We start from the raw sequence: 24,752 nt of genomic DNA on the forward strand, positions 1-24,752 counted from the left end.
TCATTTGAATTAGAAAGCACAATTTTACTACTCTGGCAGTTCTCTAAACAGAGTAGGGAGAAAGCCCTCTCAGATATAAAATGCACTGACAAAAACTTCACCCTAAATCTCTATTTCTAGACACATAGAAAGATTATATCCTCAGAATCCACCTGAGGGTACAACAATTAGCTTAAAAGAAGTAAATTTATATGATGAAAACATTTTGAAATTACATACTTTCATAAGGACAACCTCTCTGATTACAAAGTCCGTAGCAAAATAATATACTTATGAACCAAAACTCTTTCATCAATATATTATGTTAAAAAACTGAGAAAATAACAATTATTTTGCTTTAAGAAATATAACAGATTTTAAAATAGCAATTGTTTAAGACACAGGATAGTATTTTTTTTCTAAGTCTTCCTGACTACTATTCAGGAATAGTTTTTAAAAGTAATTTCATAATTAAAAATTCTAGCCCTTGATATGATGATCATTCAAATTGATATCAGTTACGGGTTATGTTTCCAATCTAGCCACAAAAGGAACTTCAATTTTCCCCCTAAACAAGATACAAGAAATCCTCTAGTAATTGTACTATCAAGTTGTAAGTTATTTTCCCCACACCAATGCACAGCTATCATCATTTGGAACCAAGTAGATTTTCTCTCTTTCTTTTTGTTCCAAATTTACTCGGCTTACTGCCAAGAGAAAATACAGACACTGGGGAGGCAAAGAGCAATTCTGCTAAGATCAATGAAGATGCTGGCCATAACAGAATCCTATTTATCCATCACATCCTCACTTCTTTTTCTCTGATTAGAGATTACTAGCTATTTCTTGACAATTCTTGTACAAAATTAAGTTAAAATCAGCCTTACAAGACTTCACAGGGTGAAGAAAAAAAATGGACATATATAGTGTCTCCTACTAAATGCAAAAACAACATACATATACAAGACTTTTATAACTATATTTCCCTTCTTACCAGGGAGTTAATATGCCTATTTCCAAAGCAGTCAGACTGCAAATTTAAAAACAAAACTTCATATGAAGACATTCCATTGGCATTGGCTTAAGGTAGGCCAAAGAGACAGTCCATATGCAATCAAAGACTGAGGGTTTTGTTTTCTTTTTAAACTTAATTGAAAATTTAAAGTACTCATTTTGCCACCTAAGCAGAAACATTATTCAGTCGTGGCTTCTCTGTTTTCCCCAACTAACACCTAACTTTATACCAAAAGGAAATTAATTTTTAAAATAGTTTGATACAGAATAAATGTAAAATACTGGATTTTGCCAACTTTAAATTTTTTATTTAAAACAATAACATTAAAGATTCAAGGGGAAAAATAAAAATAAAATAAAATGGCACTGCAACCCATATGGAAGAAAAAACTTCATTGTTTCAGGTGCTTCATTAAATATAAAGCCACCATATTACCCAGCACAAGTAACCTTTCAATAGCGTCTAATCCTAAATGAGATAAAGGCTGAGCTGTTCAACTTAACCAACAAGGCTTTCTCAAGCTCTCTGGCTCAGTTCTCCACACTCTGGCTCAGTATTTCCTAAACTCTGCTCCACAGAGGATCACCTGAGATTTAGAAAAACCTTCTGATGCCCAAGTTGCACCCCATGCCAATTAAATCACAACATCTGGGAGTGGGAGCCGGGCATCGGAACCTTTTTAAGATCCTCAGATTCTAATGTATAGCAAAGTATAGGAATCAAGTCTCTAGCCCTGTATTTTACACCTGGAGCAATTTCAAACACTCCAGTCCTCCCCTTCCTCCCTTCCACTATCCCTCCCCAAAATCCTTTGTTCATGTTGTTCAACCTGACTACATCCCGCTTCTCTCAAATTCCTCCTTATCCTCCAAGTCTCAGTTTGGATATCACCTCCCAGAGGGTGCCTTCCTCAAAACCCTCACTTCGTACACACGCATACCTGCATGCACATGCATATGCACACGCATGCACACACACACACATATGGGTTGGATGACCCTCCCTGTTTTCACGTATGACCCCATCTGTACCTCTGTAATTGTGCTTACCACAGTATTATAATTATTAAGGCAACACGCTCCTTGAAAAGTTTGTCTTATTCATCTTTTGGCCACTTGCACTATGTAAGTTGTTTATAGTAATCTATATCAAAACAATAACAAAAAATTGTTAAGAACCACCAAAATTAAAACTAACTTTATTGAAGTGACTAAAACACCATCAGTTCGAAAGTTCTTAGCTTCAGCTTCCTCATTTGTTCTTTAGTGTGACATTTGTTTAATATTATTTGTTTTACTACTGAGAGCCTGATATAAGTCATTTTTGTTTCTACCATATTATTTCTAGCTGTGTATTACACTGCCTTCTATGTGTGTGTATACTCTAGGCCAAGTTCTCAGTATGTAACAATACTTGGAACTTTTAAATTATAGGGCTATTTTCTTACTGTCTTTAGGTATGTATGCTAAAGTCAATACTTTATCAATATGAATGACAATATTTAACAGATACTTTTAGAAAAGTTTAAATTTATGCTCTGAAGATTCAACAATTGAGTCATCCCACTGAAATAAACTGACAATAGACAGATTAACTGGAGAAAAGGCATATAAATTTATTAATGTGTACATGAGATAGAATATGAGATTCAAAGAAGGTCCAGATAGCTGAGGTTTAAAATGCACCCTCTTCCTAGGGGAGAGGAAGACAGAGGGGTGTGGGCAATTTTGAGAGGTAGTGAATATTTAGGGGAATTTAATGAGCCCAAAGATCAGACAATAGTTTGTAAATGATTATTTTCAGAAGTTGAATGGGATGAGTTACGGGAAGGTGGGGGGTGAAACTGCACTGTTAACAATGGTAGTCTTATGCCAAAAAAGTCTCATAAGTAATCTTTTGGTGCAGCTCTCAGAAGAATAAATGAAAATCTGTCTGGGCATGGTGAGGACTTTGAGTCTCTTCTCAAGTGGTTGATTTTTCCTGGTTATTTGATGAGATTCAGAGAGAAAGGGAATCTTAAGACAAGTGCATTTCCTTTGGAAGAAGTTTTCGTCACATAAGGGAACTTCCAGAGAGAACCCCTCCCTGTGCTGTGGCAGGAGCAGGGGGTGGGGGTAAGGTGGGAGAGAGAAACAAGAGAAAGTTAGAAAGTCCTTCGTTCTGAGGCAGTTTCTAAGGCCTTCCAATTTCCTTTCATTCAAAAGTAGTCAGCATGCCTAAAGCCCCGTACTAGAGAGTCTTCCTCCTCTCCTTCTCAATATGGTATATATTAGGCCAGTATCCGGCCTAGTAAAGAAAGTGGCTTTTTGTTTGTTTGTTTTTGTTTTTGAGACAGAGTCTTGCTCTGTTGCCAGGCTGGAGTGCAGTGGCGCAATCTTGGCTCACTGCAAACTGTGCCTCCCGGGTTCAAGCGATTCTCCTGCCTCAGCCTCCCTAGTAGCTGGCATTACTGGCGCGTGCCACCACGCCTGGCTAATTTTTGTATTTTTAGTAGAGACAGGGTTTCACCATGTTGGCCAGGATGGTCTCGATCTCTTGACCTTGTGATCCGCCTGCCTCGGCCTCCGAAAGTGCTGGGATTACAGGCGTGAACCACTGCGCCCAGCCGATAGTGACTTCTAAATGTTGCTGGATGTGTCAGTTATTAGAAGCTAGGGAAGAAATGGGAAGGAAATCCAAAGTAATCCAATGTGTATTATGAACTCTAGATAAAAACTCAGTGCAAATATAACTCTAATAGTAATATAATACTATAATACAATAATAAAATGATATAAAATAATATGTAATATCATATTTCTTCTTCCTTTAATTCTGACTCTACTACCATAGAGTGATTAATTTCCAAGATGTCTTCTACAAAACAAAATGTGCTAGAATACAAAAGCAATCCAATTCAGAAGGTCATGTTCAAGAATGAGATGGAAGATTTCATATTTTAATCCTTTGTGTATGCTCCCGCAGTTAGTGCACTGAAGCAGTGCAGAAGAGGGTTTACATCTTCAGGATATTTAAGAAATTTTCTGACCTTGAGATACGTTAGTCTCTAACCTCTTTAATTATAGCATTACCACTTGTTCACAGGAAAGTCACTGACTAAAAATCAGTGCAGTTCTCCAAGTGTTTTACTGTTATCTATTTGACCCTCGCATTTTCCCATTAGGTGGGCAGAGTTGGTATTAGAATCCAGATTTGCAGATAAGGAAACTGAAGCACAGAATGAATATGCCACATGTCCAAGGCCTCCAATCTACACTGCCTGGGCTTTTCTATTTCACTTTCTCTTTTGGTAGTATGGTCAAATTTAGCTTGCACACAATATTAGAAAAGTATAGGATTAACTACTTCTAGCAATCTAATAATACATACATAATACTTTTGAAGTATAAATAGAACATTCAACTAGGAGCCCAGGATCATACAAAGATGAAATGGTTAGCACTGAACCACATTCATTCAAAAAAGTAAAAAATTTTAAACGTCACTGAAACTAAAATGAATATAAATCTGCAAGATGCTAGCTATGAAGATAGTAATTTTCTCCTAAGCTTTACTTTAAAAATTATATTTCCATAAGTAAGACAACTCTAACCTTACTTCAGATGAATTTTTTGTAGACTAGGTTTGTAGAAAAAGGTCAAAATAAGAAAACAATGAAACAAAAAATGTCAGTCATTCAATATGCAAAGATGCAATACTCCATTATGAAAATCAAAAGGTATCAGATAAAAAACTCAGAAGAGATTAACAAAGGGCATCCTTGTTTTAAAGTACAGAATACAGTTTTAAGAAACTCATTTGATGTCTATAATCAGACATTTCACACCAAGGCCAATGCCATGCAATGTGACTTTCCAAAGCATAAAATATAACACTCTTTCTCCATTTTAATAATGCAATTGCAGGTCAAATTCTTCATGACTAATAAAAGAAGTCTTCATTTCACAGTACATTTCCAAGTCCAAGACAGTGGTAACTTGTTTAAATAATACTTAACAGAACCAAATGGAGAATGAGAAAATTTGGACATTTCCTTAGAATCTTCTTTGATGGAGCTTGACTTGTAATAGCTTTGGCGTATTTGCAAAGATATGAGGAGCCTCAAGAACTAATAAAATGCACTGAGGATGCAGTCTCGTTTCTTGAGGTTTCCCAGTATGTTCGCACTTAAGCATTTCAGAGGCATTTCTAGCAAAGGCTTTTAATCCATGATCTGATGAACTTCTTAAAAGAAAAGCCAAAAGCACAATTTGACTGCACAGTTGTTATTTGTTTTTACTCCTAAAACATAATTTATCCAGTTTTGGGAACTAAAGGACACAAAGTCAAACAAAACAATATAAGCAAAAAATGAAGCTATTTGTACACATGGTCCATTTTCTGCTAGGCTTACAGGACTTGAAATCATCAGAAAAGTCTCTGGCAAATTCTATTCTAGTCTCAATTTAACTTCTTGTATAAGAAAGCTTAAAATAGTTGGCACAGCAAAACTCAACTACTATTACACAGTTTAAAAATCTTCACCCTAGAGATCAGATCTGGCTCAATCTTTAACACAACCAGCTAAACTCACCTAAAAGCTATATGCTAAGTCAAAAGTGCCTAACCCATTTTAAATTTTGTTCCACATCTCACAAATGTGGAACTGGGTAAAGACAATAAGAATGGTATGAAAGCAAGTGAAGACTTATGAAAAAAGAAATGAGACACTGGAATCATGATGTGTCATTTCAAATTGCTACCTTACTTCAGTTTAGCAAAGTGCAAAATTGACACACTTTATTCAAATATTTTTGTAACCCTAGGGCCAAAGTATGAAATCTTCTAGTTCAGTTTGTGGTAATAAATTGTGAGTTTCAAGATTTCTGGAATGTAAGTAAGCCTTAAGAGGACAATGAACATGTGCACATCACTACCAGGCTGAGCCATCACCTTGAGGCCTCTGGTCCTTTCAGCAACATCACTACCACAGCATCACTGTCTCTTCTCTAATGTTTGATATTTTACCAGGAGAGTGACTAGCAAGTACGTTCATAAAAGGCATTTCATTTAAAAATCAATTAGCTACTTTTCTTTCTAAGGAATAGTATACCATACATGAAAAATGAGAGTGACTCAAAGGGAAAGCCAAGGAAAAGGCTTGTCTTTTAAACTATGCAGTACTTTTCCCAGGGAAATTAAACAGAGGTTCTACTAGTCTCGATAACACAGTTTCTGGCCATATATTTGCAGAATATTGGACTATTTTTGACCATGGGACAGTCTGTAAGCAACCACTAAAAAGTTTACTATTTATGAGCAAACAATTTAACATTAAAACAGAGCTGGCTTTTTGACGATGGCAATTAGCTTCTTCATGTTCCAAACACCAAATAACATTTTCCCATTAATTTTTAAACCGATGTGGCTTTAACTTAAAATAAACTGTACATCAAAAGAATGGAAAATAAACAGCCAGGAACACAATTTGACGAATTGGATTTATTTAGCTTATTTATCTAAACAGGGACCATTGGATCTCTTTAATAGGCTGACAGTTGCACTGGGCTGGTTAATAAAACATTCAACACAGTGTCTTCAGCCAATATAGAAATGCAAATCCCATCAGAAATATTTTATTCATGAGGCAGTAATTTCAGTTACTACCATAGTTTCTTTTTTAAAAAATGGCACTCTGCAAACAAACAGTGCCATCTAGTGCCATCTAACAATAAAGCCAAATTTGTCATCAGTTTATAATTAATCTCTCAAAATCTTATCTGGTTTTATCTTTGCTCTTTATTTCCTAGGTAAGATCAAAGTCACTGGGCAAAACAAGCAAACAGAAGTTGATAATAATTTGTTAAGTCATTTAAGAAGGATTATAAACAGAAACAACTGTATTAAAACCAATAAATTATATACATATATAAAGCAAGTTAGCACTGTTTCTGCAAAATATATACTTCATCGGAAAACTCAAGCAACTAGAAATGCCAAAAAGTCATAGCAAAAATTTGCTCCTTCTGCCATAAAATGGTAGCATAGCTATAATTCCAATGATGAAAAATCACTGTTAAGGTAGGAAAAAAACTGCAATTAAATTGCAGAATTCAATCAGGAATCTGACATAAACTTAAAAAGAATTTACACGCACATGACTGTGTGGGTGCATATGCACACAGATATCTGTATCAGGACACGCTTCAACTTTGGCAATGACTACAGTGAACATGGAAGTTATTTTACAGATTATAAAATTCTACAGAAGCTAAATAAAGGCAAACACTTTCAAGCCCAAAGTTGTCATTATAAAAATAGTCACATTGGAAGAAAGTGTCAGAGTTTCCAAAGTGAAGAAAATCTATTAAGACCAACCTCAAATTCGGCACATAGGACTAACAATAAAATCTTTAACACGTAACATTATTCTAATCAAGTGTACACGATGAGGAGAAGGGCCAAGAACACAAATCTTTTATAGGCTCTTGGATAAGGAGAACAGGGTGATACACAAGCACACATCAGCTCCCAGAAGGTGCTGACAACAGGTGAGGATAGATTTTTGGCAAATTCTCTACCTGATGGGTCCCTTTCCTGTGTTGGCCTTTGAAATTAAAGGGAGCTCTGTGAGAAGATTTACCAAGGTCAAGGCCAGGAATAAGAATCCTATAAACAATGAAGGGCAATTGCATGATGATTTTCTAACAATTTCACCTAGCAGAGCCTTAGTAATGGAGAACCAACTTTTTAAGAAACTGAATGCAGGCCAGGCATGGTGGCTCATGCCTGTAATCCCAGCACTTTGGGAGGCCGAGACTGGAGGATCACTTGAGTCCAGGAGTTGGAGACCAGCCTGGGTGACATAGGGAGACCCTGTCTCTACAAAAAGATTTTAAAAATAGCCAGCTGTGGTGGCTTGCACCAGTAGTCCCAGCTACTCTGGAGGATAAGGTGAGAAGATCACTTGAGCCTAGGAGGTCAAGGCTACTGTGATCTGTGCACCACTGTACTCTAGCCTGGGTGACAGAGCAAAACCCTGTCTTAAAAAAAAAAAAAGAATGAATGAAGAAAAGAAAATGAATGCAAACAAGGAAAAGAATGGGTATGCACGTGCACATAATATATAAATAGAGTAGTACTTTCTCTCTTAAAGGTCATAGTCGCCGGGCACGGTGGCTCACGCCTGTAATCCCAGCACTTTGGGAGGCTGAGGCGGGCAGATCACAAGGTCAGGAGATGGAGACCACGGTGAAACCCCGTCCCTACTAAAAATACAAAAAAAAAATTAGCCAGGTGTGGTGGTGGGTGCCCGTGGTCCCAGTTACTTGGGAAGCTGAGGCAGGAGAATGGCGTGAACCCAGGAGGCAGAGCTTGCAGTGAGCTGAGATCACACCACTGCACTCCAGCCTGGGCAACAGAGTGAGACTCTGTCTCAAAAAAAAAAAAAAAAAAGTCATAGTCATATCCAAATAACTAAAAGAAATATTCTTCAGTTTCTGATTAAGAAATGCTAAGTATGTAAAATGGATTTAGGGTAAGGCCAGATTCTGAGAACCATGCAAATTTGCTAGCATTACTAACATTAAATGTATCTTCCATGGAAGAGTACCTTAGAATAAGGAATCTCAGTTGTATTTAATTATAGAATCTGTAAAATCCCCACAATCATAAACAACAGTATATTTCTTATATAATTGTTTGTGGATTAAATGAGTAATGCATGTAAAGTACTTAGTCCTGGTCTACCTATGATTTTTATTTTTAAAGTCACATTCTAACACAGAGAAAATATGGAGAAAGAACAAAAGTGATTTGATGAGCCACAATAAAAATGCAGTTCTAGGCATATTTTATTAAGAGCCATAAAACTGTTGATACCCTTTCACTTGGTCATCTGCCTTCTGAGAGATGATCCTAATTAAATAATCCTGTTCAAATATGTTCATTGCAGCACAATAAATGGTAAAGGAGGTAAATGGAAATATACTAGGATTCAACAAAAGGTTAGCTAACATCATTCAAGGAAATATTATGCGCCCATTAAAATGATCAAGAATTTATAGAAATGGAAAATACTAATGTTACAATCTTTTATTTAGAAAAAATGTGGGACGGGCATGGTGGCTCACACCTGTAATCCTAGCACTTTGAGAAGCCAAGGTGGGTGGATCACGAGGTCAAGAGATCAAGACCATCCTGGCCAACATGGTGAAACCCCGTCTCTACTAAAAATACAAAAATTAGCTGGACATGGTGGCGCGCACCTGTAGTCCCAGCTACTCGGGAGGCTGAGGCAGGAGAACCGCCTGAACCCAGGAGGCGGAGGTTGCAATGAGCTGAGATCATGCCACTGCACTCCAGCCTGGCAACAGAGCAAGATTCTGTCTCAAAAAGAAGAAAAAAAAAAAAAAGTGGATCAAATGACCTCATCGTTATATAAAATAAAACAATAAATTATGCAAGGGAGAAGGGGAGAGAAGACTGGAAAAAACAAACCAAAATCAAAAATAGGGGCTACTGGTGATTTTTTTTTCTTTTTTACTCTTCTTCATTTTCAGAATATTCTATAATGACCAGGTATTATGTTTACACAGAATCAAACACCAAATGTAATTTTTTAAAATAGCAGGCATATTCATTAAGTGTACACAGTAAAGAAAATTTTCTTTTCTGAGGTGGTTCTGTCTAGCCTTTCTCATTTCTTTTTAGAATGCACTTATGGTCCTGTAAGAAGGATTAGCTGATGCTACGGTTACCACATATTACCACTGAGACTATCCAAACCTCTAACACATGTTTTCATGGTTTCCCATAGCTTCCACTGAAACAGAAGTAAAATATCCCAGGAAGCTGTAAGTACAAAAAAGATAAAATGTAAACAGAAGCATACGTTCTTGACCTTTCAACAAAAATCAAAATTTAAATTCACCTTTCTCATTTGAACTTCTTTAGTTTATCTCGAGTTAAAAAAAAAAAAAAGAATATGGGTACTGGCTTTACTCATAAACTCAGATACTCAAGTTGTCCATTCACCTATGAAAAGAGAGAGTACAGGTAGTATCAGTAAAAGCTTCAAGCTGTTCCACAACATCCTTTGAACCCTGACCTAAGGGACCAACTCCGATAGTCTGCAGGTAGTTGGATTTCTAGGACCATTCAGCCTCACTGCTGAGACTGTCAATAGAAGTGCCATTCTCTGATGTAGACAGCTCTGCACTAGGAGCTGGTCTAACAATCACATCACATAGCCTGCCAAACAGGAAAAGGCTGCATTCGGGCACCACTGACCTGGGATAGAAGTGAACTTGAGACTGGGGCTAGAAAGCTCTCTTTTTAACATTCATTACGATCCAATCATTCACCCCAAATCCTTCCGTGTATGTCTTAAAGGAAGTTCAGCTTTGTTACAAGAAAAAAGAAATATGCAACTATATAAATCAACCACAAGATGGTGCTAGCATCATAGCACAATATCAGAGACGTGAAAAAGCATTCAACACACCATGTCCTCATAACCTTTAGAACCTTATACTGGCACATCACTTACTTGTTTCTTTCTTTTTCTATTTACTGAGACTTGGTCAAACATTTCATACAATTTTGGAGGGTTTTTTGTTTGTATAAATTTAGGGTTTTAAAATTTGCTTTAATTTTCTTAAGAAGCAAACAGTAATCTTAAACTTGAAAAAATCCTTAACTACATTTTTTTTTCCCTCTTGGCTGGTTCATTTTCCTGGAACATTCTGACATGAGAAGGCCCTAGCTAACCTCATATCAATGTTGAAGGAAGAAATTACAAGAACAGCTTACAGGAATTCTAATTCTTTTTTTTTAAAAAAAGTTGTTTACAAATACCTAAACAGACTATTAAATAAATTTTTATGGAAACTCAAAGGTGGGCAGGTTGTAAAGGATTATGAAGAGAACATTAAAACGGGTGCTTAGTTACTCGATTCTGATTCTGGCTCCAGAAAGCAGTGTGACTTTAGAGTAAGTCATTTGGTCTCCTCAGTCCTCCATTTCTTCATCTAAAAAATAAGGTGATTAGATTTGACCTCTCTGAACCTAATATTCCTAACTTCCTTTGAGGCTACACAAGAAGCCAAAAATGAACAATAATAAGCTGTAAGAAGCAAAAACAAACAAACAAACAAACAAACAAACAAACAAAACAAGAAGAAGAATGAAATTAGGTAAGTGAACAAAATAATCAGGAATGGTAACAGTATAAATGGACACATAAGTATGACCACTAACTTTCCTTAGCACCCTTCCACACACATGATGCTGACTGCAAATCACTGCATGAATTTTAAAATCCTTTAAACAGGTATTTAGTCAGTTACAAATTATATTCTATGATAAGCCACCGTATGAAGAAAACCAAAATATGCCACCCCAAAATATACTTCTTTGGCGTATTTTTGAGATGGCTATTCAGAGGGGCTACAAACACAAGAATGGCTCTGAAAAGCTGGAGATTTGCATTTGTAGAGGAAATCAATATTAGTTAAGTCAACAGCAAATGCAAAACAGGCTTTCTCTGAGCGCCCCCACCCTGACCCGTATTGGCTTTACCCAGATCTTGGAAAGATGAACTCACAGGAAAAGGTGACTGAAAGTCTGACGCTTTTGTATTTTATTTTATTTTATTTTTTGAGACTGAGTCTCGCTCTGTTGCCCAGGCTGGAGTTTAGTGGCACGATCTCAGCTCACTGCAACCTCCGCCTCCCGGATTCAAGGGAGGCCTTGGCCTCCTGGGTAGCTGGGATTACAAGTGTGTGCCACCATGCCCGGCTAATTTTTGTAATTTTAGTAGAGATGGGGTTTCACCATGTTGGCCAGGCTGGTACGTGAACATTGGTATGTAAACTCCTGACCTCAAGTAATCCGCCCGCCTCGGCCTCCCAAAGTGCTGGGATTACAGGCGTGAACCACCGCGCCCGGCACTTTTAAAGGTAACAGAGGAAGCTTTTCCACAGGCTCCCATCCATTCTTCCGGGGGGACTGCTGCCTGCGAGGCTCCATCAGCAGAGCCAAGACAACCTTTGCTTGCCTTCCTCCCCTCTTGCTCTGATAACCTGTTCCCACACTCCAAACCTCTATGCTTTTCTGCACTACAGTATAAAAGCTTCAGTTATCTGGCCCTACTATTTACGCACACAATACATTTTGTTTAGTTTTTCCCGTTAATCTGTCTAGTGTCAATTCATTTTAGCATACTTCGACTCAACCTTTGAGAGGGAAAGTTTCAACTTCCCTACAGTAAACAGCAGACTATTATTTTTCATTCTCTGATATATAAAACTATCTGTTAAGGAATTAAGAAACACTAAATCTACACTGAACTTTCATGTCCTGCCATGGTGGGGTAATTGGTACAAGACAAACCCTCCTGTTCTAAACAACTGTCAACATGGACAAAATGCATGAACCAATTGTTTTCCAAAGTTGGACAACAAGCAGTGGAGGAGCGTTAATTCTTTAAAGAAGAAAAACATGTGAAATGAGCCCCGCGTGGCTCTCAGCCTGGAGGCACTTTCCCAATTGCAGCACATGGAGGGGGAGCCCACAGGGAGTGCAGCAAGTCACTGAACTTAGGAGGCAGACACTGGATTTAGGACTGCTGGGATGCATCATCGAACATAGCAGGGTAATAGTGAGAAGGAGCCACAAAAAGAAGGAGCTCCAGAAATCGAGAAAGTGGTCCCCTAAGTCTTTGGCTGAAAATGAACTGGCATATGTAGAGGATGAGAACCCACGAGGTCTCACAGAGAACAGCTACTGGGGAGTAATGGATTGAATGGTTATTTTAGAGGTTGCCCAGGGCAGAGAGATGGAATTCCAAACAAACATAGGGGAGAGAGCACTTACTAAACACTCCAGTCATTCAAAAGGAACCCAAGAAAGGCCACACCGTAAAAGTCGGGCTACTCTAAACGTGTTCTAACAAAATCTAACAATAAACTCTGAAAGGACCAATCTGACTTGCCAGTAAATTATCTAACTGCCTGAATAAAGCCTCACGTTGTCTAACGCATGCATTGTCAACAGGAGCAATATTATGTCCACAGAGTCAAAAATTACTTCTTGGGAGTACGATGAATCTTAAGATATTACAAAGATGTGTGGCTCTCCAAGGAGCCATAGTACATGAAGAGATGTACAGATACAGAATATCAGTGGTATTAAAATTTCATAGGGGAAGGAGTGAGATGATTAGGAAAAACATGTCTAAAAAGTATCCTTAGAGAAGTGATAATGAAAAAAAAGGTTGAGATGTACTGTTCTAAAAAACAATAATAAAATCTAGGCTTTATAACAATATAGAGGCTATAACAGCAAGTATACTATAATAAAATTATTAGACATGTGAAGAAGCAATGGAACAGGATAGAATACCTAGAAATTGACCTGGATTTTATTCAGCAGGCAATGAGGAGTCTGGGATTTTGTGTAATGGCATGACATATACAGATCAGTGTATTCAATAATTATGGAATGGTGTAGAGGGTTTTGAATGACAGAAGAACAGAATTAGCAAATAGTACTATAATTATCCAGATAGAGAAACCATAAAGGCTTCCAGTAGTAGAGATATTTAGGTGGTAGATCTGCTAATTCTCAGTGACCCAGTGGATGTACAAGGTTGAAAAATTAACGATAACTCTGAAGTAACCAGCACTTGTTGAATCTGAGTGTGTTTAAAAGACTGGGATAAATAGTAAGAAGTATAAACCCGGAACTACCAAGAGGTCTGGGCTACAAATACCAGTCAGTATAGACGCAGCCATGGAAGGAACGGGAAAGATGATAACACACAGAGGAGGTTATGGGAGTAAGTACTGAGGAAGCCTGAAGGATCCAGACATCCAAAGGGTAGGCAGAGGGGAAGGAGCGGCTGGGGAAAGAAAGCAAGTGGACAAACGAGTCAAAGAAAACAGTATTGAGTTGTCCTCTGCCCCTCCCTATGGGCATAAATGCTCCCCCAAAGTCTTGCTATTACAAGAGGAACAGGAGAACGGCTTCAAGTGCAATAAACACAGAGCTGAAGAACCATCTCTGCTAGCCTTTCTTGAAATTCAATATTTCTAGGTATGGTATGTCAGCATACGAAAGTTATCAAGTATCTTTAAATAGATATTCTCCATTCATTAAAAAAAAAGATTAGATCAATAAAAGAAATAATAATTAAAACAAGGGAGTGATGTCAATATTTTCTACACTCTATTCAAATATATCATGTGAGACGGTGTGGTAAAACGAACAAAGCTGTAAAACAGGAGTGGAAGGACCGTTCACTTCTCAAAGTCCTCCAGTGGCCTTTCCGCAACCCAGAATAAAAGCCAAGGTCTTTACCACAGCCTACAATGCCCTCACAGATCTTTCCTCTGCTTTCTCTGCAAGCACACACACGTTTCTTCCTCTCTCTTAAACGGTAGAGAACACCCAAGCACAAATGGCCACAATCACCCTGCTGGTCACTCTCTATTCATTTATTCACTTAATATAATGTATCTCTACCTGAAATTATAATGTGTATGTATTTGTTTGTTGTCTCTCCCACTAGATTTTTTCCCCCGCTATAATTTAAACTATGTGACAAGTAGAACTTTATCTTGTTCACCACTGCTGCATTCTAGCACCTCAGACAGTGCCTGACACACCATAGTACTCAAGAAACTCTTGTTGAATGAAATCTATAATTAATCTAAGCCTCTTTGTTCTATCATGTGTAAATGAGGATAGTAATCCATATCTGCTCTGTATATTCTTCACACAATGAAATGAAATAATGTATGTTAAAGTAATTTACAAACTGTAAATTCCTATTCAATAGAAGTAGTGGTGGTGAAAGATGCTTCCTAACATGGTAGAAGAAAGCTGTGGTAGCAAATATACATACAAATACATGAATTGTTAATGATAGCCTATATCAAGTTAGTGTAACCCACAGCCAGCAGGCTGCAGGCAGCCCAGGATGGCTTTTTGCGGCCCAACACAAATTCATAAACTTTCTTAAAACATTATGAGGTTTTCTGCTATTTTTTTTTTTTTAGCTCATCAGCTATCATCAGTGTTAGGATATTTTATGTGTAGCCCAAGACAATTCTTCTTCCAATGTGGCCCAGGTAAGCTAAAAAATTGGACATCCCTGGCCTAGAGAATAAATTTTTAGTTTCATGGTTATTGGTTCCATTTTTCTTTATAATAGAAAATATAGCCCAGAAAGGAACACTTATCCAAGTATACAATTTCCAAATACCTAAAGGACTTTATCCAGTATTGTACTCTTTGGGAAACAAAAAAGACTAAAGATTGGGTTAGCTGACTTATAAGCCACAGAAATAATTTAATTTCTGAAAAAAAAAATTAAGAATAAAAGATTAAAACTGACCTAAACATTACAAACTGAATTGTGTCTCTTCTAAATTCATATGTTGAAGTCTTGATTCCCATACTGAGAATGTGACTGCCTCTGGAGATAGGGTCTTCAAAGAGGTGATTACATCACAATGATGTCATTTGTGTGCATTCGTGTGGGCCTTAATTCAATACAACTGATGTCTTATATGAGGAAATTGGGACATGGAAACGTGCAGAGGGAAGACATATGAAGACATGGGGAGAAGCCATCTAAAGATCAAGGAGAGAGGCCTCAAAAGGAACCACACCTGCCAACACCTTGAACTCCAACTTCCAGTTTCCAGAATTGTGAGAAAACAAATTTCTGTTGCTTAAGCCACCCAGTCTGTGGTACTTTTTGTCACAGCCCTAGCAAATTCATACCCTTTGTTTTTCTAGAACTAAGAAAAATCTTCAGAAAAGAGTTCCATGAAAAATGAGGTAAGCAAGCTAAAATAATCTTTATGTTATTTTGCTTTCATCATTTATATTGAAATTTTAACTTCAATTAGAATTTTCTCAGTATAAATTTGAGTTGTCAAGTTCTTAATCCAATTTTCTCAGTATATTTCATATTTTTACTGAGAAAAACTAGCCTTTCACAAAGCAGCTGGAGAAAATTTTACCTAGTACAGGGCACATACTTAGGCACACATATTTATTTTATCAATTTGGGCCCATCATGAGTTTTAATTTTTTTTTTTTTTTTTTTTGAGACGGAGTCTCGCTCTGTCGCCCAGGCTGGAGTGCAGTGGCGCAATCTCGGCTCACTGCAAGCTCTGCCTCCCGGGTTCACACCATTCTCCTGCCTCAGCCTCTCCAAGTAGCTGGGACTACAGGTGCCCGCCACCACGCCTGGCTAATTTTTTTTTTGTATTTTTAGTAGAGACGGGGTTTCACCGTGGTCTCGATCTCCTGACCTCGTGATCCGCCCGCCTCAGCCTCCCAAAGTGCTGGGATTACAAGCGTGAGCCACCGTGCCCGGCCGAGTTTTAATTTTTTTAATTAATAGGAGCACAGTCTAAAAGGCATCAGAGTTATTGATGTGATCCACCTCAACTTATCAGGATAATAGCCATTCAAATACAAAACAAGCATGCATAACTGCAAATCACCCTATTTTCAGACTCTAAGAGGGATTTCTAACAGGTCCATTGATGTTGGTCTTACAGCGGAAAAGTACACGGTAGCCTAGAAGCTGTACCCTCCAAAAGCAAAACACCTAAGGCAAGAACTGAGGTGGAAAGATCCTTATACATTCTCGACTTCCCTTGTGAATTTGGGCCCCAGATTCAGAAATACAGCTGATTTATCACCCAACACATGACTTTTGTTGCTCATAGGTAAGGCTCAGATCTTTCCTCACCTGTATCTTTTTATTTTTTAATGTGAGTCATATGAAATTTCATTAATTTGCTGAAAACCGAATTTCTGTGCCAGCCTATAAGAACAGTTAGTTGTTATTGTGTTAACTTCTTTGATCTTTTACCATTAGCAGGGTTTTTAAAACATTTTTTATCTGTATCTTTTTATTTTTAATTGTGGTAAAATCACATAACATAAAATTTACCATTTTAACCATTTTTAAGTGTATGGTTCAGTGGTGTTAAATATATTCACATTGTTGAGTAACCAATCTCCAGAACTTTTTGTAAGTTTCAGTCTGGCAAAACTGAAACTCTTTGCCTATGAAACAACTCTCCATTTCTCCCTCCCCTCAAGTCCCTGGTAACTACCATTCTACTTTCTGTTTCTATGAATCTGACTACTCTAGATACCTCATATCAGTGGAATTATGTAGTATTTGTCTTTGTGAGTGACTTATTTCACATAGCATAATGTCCTCGAGGTTCATTCAAGTTGTTGCATGTGACAGAATCTCCTTTCTTTTTTAAGGCTGAATAATATTCCATTGCATGGATATACCACATTTTGTGTATCCATTTATTTAACAATGGATGCTTAGGTTGCTTCTACCTCTCTGCTATTGTGAAAATGCTGCTATGAATATGGATGTGCAAATCTCTCTCTGAGACTCTGCTTTCAATTTTTTTTTTGGACATATATTCAGGAGTGGAATTACTTAGCTGTATCTTTTCTACTCCTATTAATTTCTAATTACTAACAACTTTAACATTATGTCTTTACATTTATATTCTTAAATTTGCTATAAAGCAGATACAGTTGAAAGCCAGATACATAGGAAGAGACAGCTAAATATTCTCATGGGCAATTAATATAAAGGATCACATATAAACTGTCAATTGAAAGTGGTTTCTTTTATCTTTTGGAGGAAGGGTATGATATATCCTATTAAGAATCTAATAAAGTCTATGGAGTTTATCCCGGGAAAAAATACACATGGAAACATGCATCCAAAAATACAGATATGCTTTCAGGAGACTATGAGCCCCTGAAGTCCAGGAGCTACAAATGTACAGGCTGCCTCTTAAAGGCTCCAAACCCTGAAAGGCCAGAAACTGAGTTTCAAAATTTTAATAAATGTTAAGTATCAGTAAAATACCATTCAGACTCAAAAGGCTGCATGATTTGGATCTATTTGTGAGTCATTAACCCAACATACCTTAAGTTCCACCATTAGCTATCTCTATAACCATTTTTTAGGTCCCTAACTCACAAAGAATGAAAGCTGTTACTTGTCTTCTACATGAGCCCAAAAGACTGTGCATTTAATGCTGACTGAGGCATGAGGAGGAAATAATTTTTAAAAAAAGTAAATATGACAAAGGGTCGAATTTGACTCACAAAATCTGTTTCGAGTTTTCCCATTTCTTGTTTGTAGCTTCTCATTCTGTTGCTGTACATCCCTCGACTTTGGGGTGGTATCTCTCGGACTTCCAAATCCATCTGTTCAAGCTAGAAGGGGGAGAGAAAAATGTGATTTAAACCACTGTTACTCTTATTCGAACAAATGTTTGCGGCTGAAAGGATCTAATTCCAGTTCCTCATTTTGTAGTTCAGGAACCAGGTTCAGGGTGCTGAATGATCAAATAACACTGAAACTACTTTTACACTTAATTTTTGTTTAGTTCAACAATTCTGAGTACTTGCCAAGTGACACACATTTGTGCTCAGGTACATGCTTTGTTAAAACATACACATTTGGCCAGGCGTAGTGGCTCACGCCCGTCATCCCAACACTTTGGGAGGCCAAGGCGGGTGGATCACTTGAGGTCAGGAGTTTGAGAACGGCTTGGGCAACATGGCAAAACCCCGTCTCCACTAAAAATACCAAATTAGCTGGGCGTGGTGGTGGGCACCTGTAATCCCAGTTACTCAGAAGGCTGAGGCAGGAGAATAGCTTGAACCTGGCAGGCAGAGATTGCAGTGAGCTGAGATTGCACCACTGCACTCCTTCCAGCCTAGGTGACAGAGCAAGACTCCATCTCAAAAATAAAATAAAATAAAAGATACACATTAACCCAAACATTATTAATAATTTGATTTCAGTATACTTGGAATAGCCCATCATTCAATCCAACCGGGTTTTGTCTTCTGACCGTTAACCTCCACAACTATGGGAAGATAAAGTAAGCTATTATTTCCCATGGGTAATCCATGAAACATCAGCTAAGCCTTATTTGGTGACATTTATTCTGGCAGGTGTTCTCTAATTAGGAAAATCACATACCAACCAACGTGTGATCTTTACCTTCATCCTAACTCCCGATACTTTATAACCACATTGATATGGCATTAAATGGATACAGTAATATGCTAAATTACATATAGCTCAATGAAATCACAGCAAGGCACTTTTTTTTTTTTTTAACAACCTGCTATCAGATAATACTTTGCATACAACACAGAAGAGTTTAATTGGCAGCAATGCAGAAATACTATAATGGTTTAGGCATAGGCTTTGAAGCCAGACTCTTATGTTGACATCATAGGCTCTACTACTTATTAGTCCTGGAATCTTGAACAGGTTTTTTAATGTCTCTGTGCCTTACTTTTCCCACTTACAAAATAGTATCTTTTTCACAGAGCAGCTGTGAAAATTAAATGAGGCAATTCTTATAATGTACTTAGAACAGTGTCTCTTACTTGATAATGGCTAGATTAAAATTAACTCTAGTAATGATGATTGCAAGTGATGAAGAAGATACAGCAAGCACTATACAAGACAGCAGAAGTGGCTTACGTGTAGTTGCCATTAAAAAATAAAAACCAGGCCAGGCGCAGTGGCTCACCCCTGTAATCCCAGCACTTTGGGAGGCCGAGGCAGGTAGATCACCTGAGGTCAGGAGTTCGAGACCAGCCTGACCAACAAGGTGAAATCCCGTCTCTACTAAAAATACAAAAATTAGCTGAGTGTGGTGGCGGGTGCCTGTAGTCCCAGCTACTCGGGAGGCTGAGACAGGAGAATTGCTTAAACTGGAGAGGTAGAGGTTGCAGTAAGCCGAGATCGTGCCACTGCACTCCAGCCTGGGCGATGGAGCAAGACTCCGTCTCAAAGAATAAATAAATAAATACCAGTAACAACAACAAATTGGCCCAGGCCATGTCTGATAAAATCACATGCAAAAATGTTGTCATGTAGTTTACCTTTTAAAGCTTTCTAATAAGTTCCTTCCAGAACCCTACCAGCTTATCACTAATAAAACCTGTATTCAGTGTTAGCGACTGAATAACTATAGTAGCATACAGATAAACCACACAATCACCTTTCAATTAATAGGCTTCAATTTATTATAAAGAAAAAAGATAATTTTAATTAGCCTTGATTAAAACAGTGATAGTTTAAATGATTATGTCTCAACATAAATGAGAAGCACCAATAAATAAAATCATTACTTAGCAAGACAATTATTTAAAACAATTCTCTGAGATCATCAATTATTTAGTTCTAACAAGGTAAACAGGATCATCTGGAAAAATAACAGCAAAAATACTTGCAAGCCAAAATCTGAGCCTTAAGTATATTTTTGTTGAAGATATTTTACATGGATACTTTAAATTAAAAGTAGGTAAGACGGAAAAAGGAAACACACAACAAGCACTTAAAATGAAACCAAGAATGAGGCTAATGTGCACTTGTTCCATGTTGTCACAACATTTATGTGGCCAATGCAGAATGGGAGAAAAGATCATTGCAAGATGAAAAGACTAATACAAACCAGATGGTCAGCAGAAACACAATTAATCCCAATAGTCAAATCAAAAAAGTTTTTCTCCCAAGGTCCTCATCAAAAGGGCAGTATCGGCTGGGCACAGTGGCTCAGGCCTGTAATCCCAGCACTTTGGGAGGCCAAGTGGGTGGATCACCTGCGGTCAGGAGTTCAAGACCAGCCTGACTAACATGGTGAAACCCCATCTCTACTAAAAATACAAAATTAGCCAGGCGTGGTGGTGCATGCCTGTAATCCCAGCACTTTGGGAGGCCAAGGCGGGCAGATCACTTGAGGGCACGAGTTCAAGACCAGCCTGGCTAACATGACAAAACCCCCTCTCTATAAACAAACAAACAAACAAACAAAATTAGCCAAGTGTGGTATTGCTCTGTAAACCCAGCTACTTGGAGCACTGAGGCATGAGAATCGCTTGAGCCCAAGAGGCAGAGGTTGCAGTGAGCCGAGATTGTGCCACTATACTCCAGCCTAGGTGACAGAGTGAGACTTTATACCAAAAATAAAATAAAATAGAAAAGCAACACACTCGTAGGGCCCCCAATGCATAGTAACAAGTTGAGTCATGCTTGTAGTAGTCGGCTTTTAAAACCCCAAATTAAGACACAATACTTTTAGTCCTTTTTTGCTCCATGTTTTACTAATTTATTTATATAAAAAAGTAGTAGATGAACCAGAGCTCTGGGTTTAGCAAACTAGGAACAAATATTTACTCTATCACTTAACAGGATTTGGGACCTCCAACAAGTTACTTCATCTTTCTAGGTCTCAGTCTCCCCATCCACAAAATGGGAGTAGTAACAGTGTTGAGAATCACTCGGCCAAGGTTCTCTCATGCTCCTACATGTGTTGCCTGGTATGCCAAGAATACAAGGTCCTGAGCACTCTGTCTGAGCCATTTTTCGGGATTGTGTTTGCTTGTAGCTCAGGGAGAGGAAATAATGTGTCCCCCTGGGACAAACAACAGCCTTGCTTATAGGCTGCTAGAAAGTGGCACATTTTCTAGGCTCTCGTTCTATTCCTCTAAGGCATTCTAATGCTGTTGTAAGCATACATCTAGGCCTGCCTGCATCACCACTGTGGGAATTCAAACTCAGGAACTGATGCAACCAGCCTGAAACACAGACAACTGCTATTGTTGTGAGTAATAAAAATCTTTTGTCTCTGACCTAGGAGTCTCGTGTCTTCTCTAGTCATCTATGAAACTGTAGCAAGCTCACTTGAGAGCTTGCAAATAGGAGAAAATATCAGACCCTTTATCATTTTTGACAAATAATATTGTCTCACATGGTTATTGAGAAAATTAAATATTATAAAGCAAGTCGTATTTTTAATCCAGTGTCTGGTACCCAGTATGCCTTTATCCAGCATTAGCTATTTACAGCTGTTACGAAACGCATTATGATGGAATAAAAATTAGAGATAGATATTTAATGAATCACCCTTGCTAAGAAGAATAAAATCCCAAGAAGCTACTAAAATCTCTTCAATTTAAAAACTGACAAATTCTGAATTATAAAATGCTAATCAGCAATGCTTCACATTTCCACAATGCATAAAACAGGCTAGAGGAAGACATTAGCTTAAACGGCTCTCACTGTGTGTTAAAATACATTACTGTCTGTACATACCAGTTCTTTCGCTTCTTCAAGCTGTTTCTCCACATTTGCAACCATCTGTTTCTTTTCATCTGAAACAAACAATAATACCAAGATTGCTAAAGATACAAATAAATTTAATATTTTAAAACTTCAATTTTTATATGCCTTTCTCCTTTCTGGTCAGATTACACAGCATAAGGTAAAAGAGCATATCATTCTTTGGTGGGTTCGAAACCACTTTAAGCCATTGATTCTAGGCTATCTAGAAACATATAATCCGATAGAGTGCCTAATTATTAAGAGATACCATTTTTAAGAGAGACATATTTTTTAATAGAGACTAAAAATTATGTTGCCCTTTAGGAGAGACTAAGTCAACAAGAGCAGATTTGTGCTGGCCTAAGGAATCTGTGAAGTCATAACTTTAATAAATTGTGAATAACTGATTTGTTAACACAATTTAAAAGTCATATACAAAAACGCTTCCTAAAACTGGGCAAAAACAATCCTTTAAAAAAATTGTACTTTCAGTAGCATGGAGAATCAGGTGTAATGGAATAAATATTTGAAGTTAGGACTACTGATTCCAAACCGAAAGCTACTATCTCACTCAATGGTTATGGGATCCTGGGCAAGAAATTTTTCTCTTTTTTTCTGAGACTCACTCTGTACTCTCTAAAATGGAAATAAAAAATATCTACTGGATTACTTTTAGCTCCAATAAGCTTGATGCAAGTGAAATTACTTTAATATTATAAAGTGCTAAGTCTCTGTATGTGGTTTATTTTTCTAATACAATCAAGTTATAACCCAACTGTAATCCCCTTCTCTAGGAGAGACATGTCCTGGCAGACAATTTCAGAAAGCTTTCCCATACCCTCATTCCAGCCAGTCAGCCTATTTGTTCACATACCCTAGTTAAGTTTTGTGCAAACCAAATGTATTGAACATCTCTAGTTTTTGTCTGCCTAGCATGCTTCTCTTCTCAGGCAACAGCCCCTACTCTCTTCAAAGGCCTCCTTCCTCACCAAGCGGGACAATGAAAATGCTATCTCCATAAAGACTCTGCTTCTTCAGTCACAGTGACTTGGCAAATGACGGGCATCTAATTCTAGCTGGACTTATCTTAGTAACTCAATCCTCTGGCCACATCCATCTGGGGGTTGGGCGATGGGATAGGCATATATGAACCGGGGAGAACAATCAAAGTTATAGAGCAAGGGGAAAGCCTTTTCCTTTCTCCTGGTAACGAAAAAATGAGCCTAGAAGCTGCTAGCATCCATTGGTCTAGCTCCAAGAAGAAAGCAAGCGTGCAATGGCTGAAAATAAATCCTGCATTTAAAAAGAAACACAACTGAGAGACAGAGAGAGAGAGATAGTTAGTTCCTGGCTTGAAATAACTGAAATGGCTTGACTGTATAAAAGCTTGACTTTATCATAGTTTGGTTTCTTGAGCCAACAACTTTCTTGTTCTTTATTTAAAACTGGGTTTATGTCACATGGGAGCCTAATGAGCCTGACTAACACAACAGACTAGAAAAGTCATGAAGCTTGAAATGGGCACAACACCTACCAGCTGACCAGCCTTCAGAAGGACAGCCAATCCTTAGTGGGGAAGCTTTAGTAGAAATTATTTCACTAGCCGGGCGCGGTGGCTCACGCCTGTAACCTCAGCACTTTGGGAGGCCTAGGCGGGTGTATCACGAGGTCAGAAGTTTGAGACCATCCTGGCCAACATAGTGAAACCCCGTGTCTACTAAAAATACAAAAAATTAGCTGGGTGTGGTGGCGGGCACCTGTAATCCCAACTACTTTGGAGGCTGAGGCAGGAGAATTGCTTGAACCCGGGAGGCGGAGGTTGCAGTGAGCCAAGATCGTGCCACTGCACTCCCGGGTGACAGTGAAAAAAAAAAAAAAAATAAATATATATAATATATATATATATATATATATATTCACTAAACAATCTGCTAATCTTAACCCTTTCCCTTTGTTATCCCCAAACTACGGAGGGGGAGCAGTTGACACATAAGGTGTTTTATGTGTACTCACAATATTTCTCCCTAAGAAAAACAGGCGTTTGGGATTAGAATTCAACTTGATTTTCCCTCCTTGAAAAGTTAAATCTACATATGGCCAGATTAAATATTTAATAGATGATCCCAAATTTATTTGCTTCTGGGACATTTCAACCCTTTTAGTATCTTCACACAGTTACAGTTAGAATAAACTACATTTTTGTGATAGAGAAAAATACAAAATAAGACAGGCCTATCTTGGATCAAAACTGAGATGGTGTATTTACATATCAGGAGGAACATCCCGTTCTCTTTAAGGTATTCAGTTGATAGGAAAGTCCATGCCGTGGACCTCCAGGACTAATAAGCATCAGTTTTTCTCATTAGCAAAACAAAACAAAGAAAGAAGCCTCCCTTGACCTGTATTCCCCTTTGCTAATATTCCTCTCTTTTCATCACCAGTCAATTTTCTTAAAAGCAAGGGTATAGACTGTTTCCCTTCCTCATCTCCCCATCCACTCCCTGTAAACTAACTCCTGCCCCCAACCATTCCGCTGAAATTACTCTCACTAGATAAATAACCCTTCCTTTGCCCAAACTA

At 37.9% G+C, this 24,752-nt stretch overlaps 1 protein-coding gene across 7 annotated transcripts in view; it reads right to left on the bottom strand.

Annotated features, from left to right (window-relative positions):
* Positions 1 to 24,752, bottom strand: part of VTI1A (vesicle transport through interaction with t-SNAREs 1A) — a 464,597-nt gene that overhangs the window by 429,053 nt on the left and 10,792 nt on the right. For all 7 annotated transcript variants that reach the window (XM_032177811.2, XM_032177843.2, XM_032177827.2 and 4 more), the window contains exons 2-3: positions 22,164 to 22,222; positions 18,149 to 18,259 (exon numbers count right to left, since the gene is read on the bottom strand). In XM_032177811.2, coding sequence (XP_032033702.1) covers positions 18,149 to 18,259; positions 22,164 to 22,222 — 170 coding nt within the window. The remainder of the gene's footprint in view (positions 1 to 18,148; positions 18,260 to 22,163; positions 22,223 to 24,752) is intronic.

Source organism: Hylobates moloch, unplaced genomic scaffold (genome assembly GCF_009828535.3).
Source record: "Hylobates moloch isolate HMO894 unplaced genomic scaffold, HMol_V3 SCAFFOLD_3, whole genome shotgun sequence".
NCBI classification, from domain to species: domain Eukaryota; kingdom Metazoa; phylum Chordata; class Mammalia; order Primates; family Hylobatidae; genus Hylobates; species Hylobates moloch.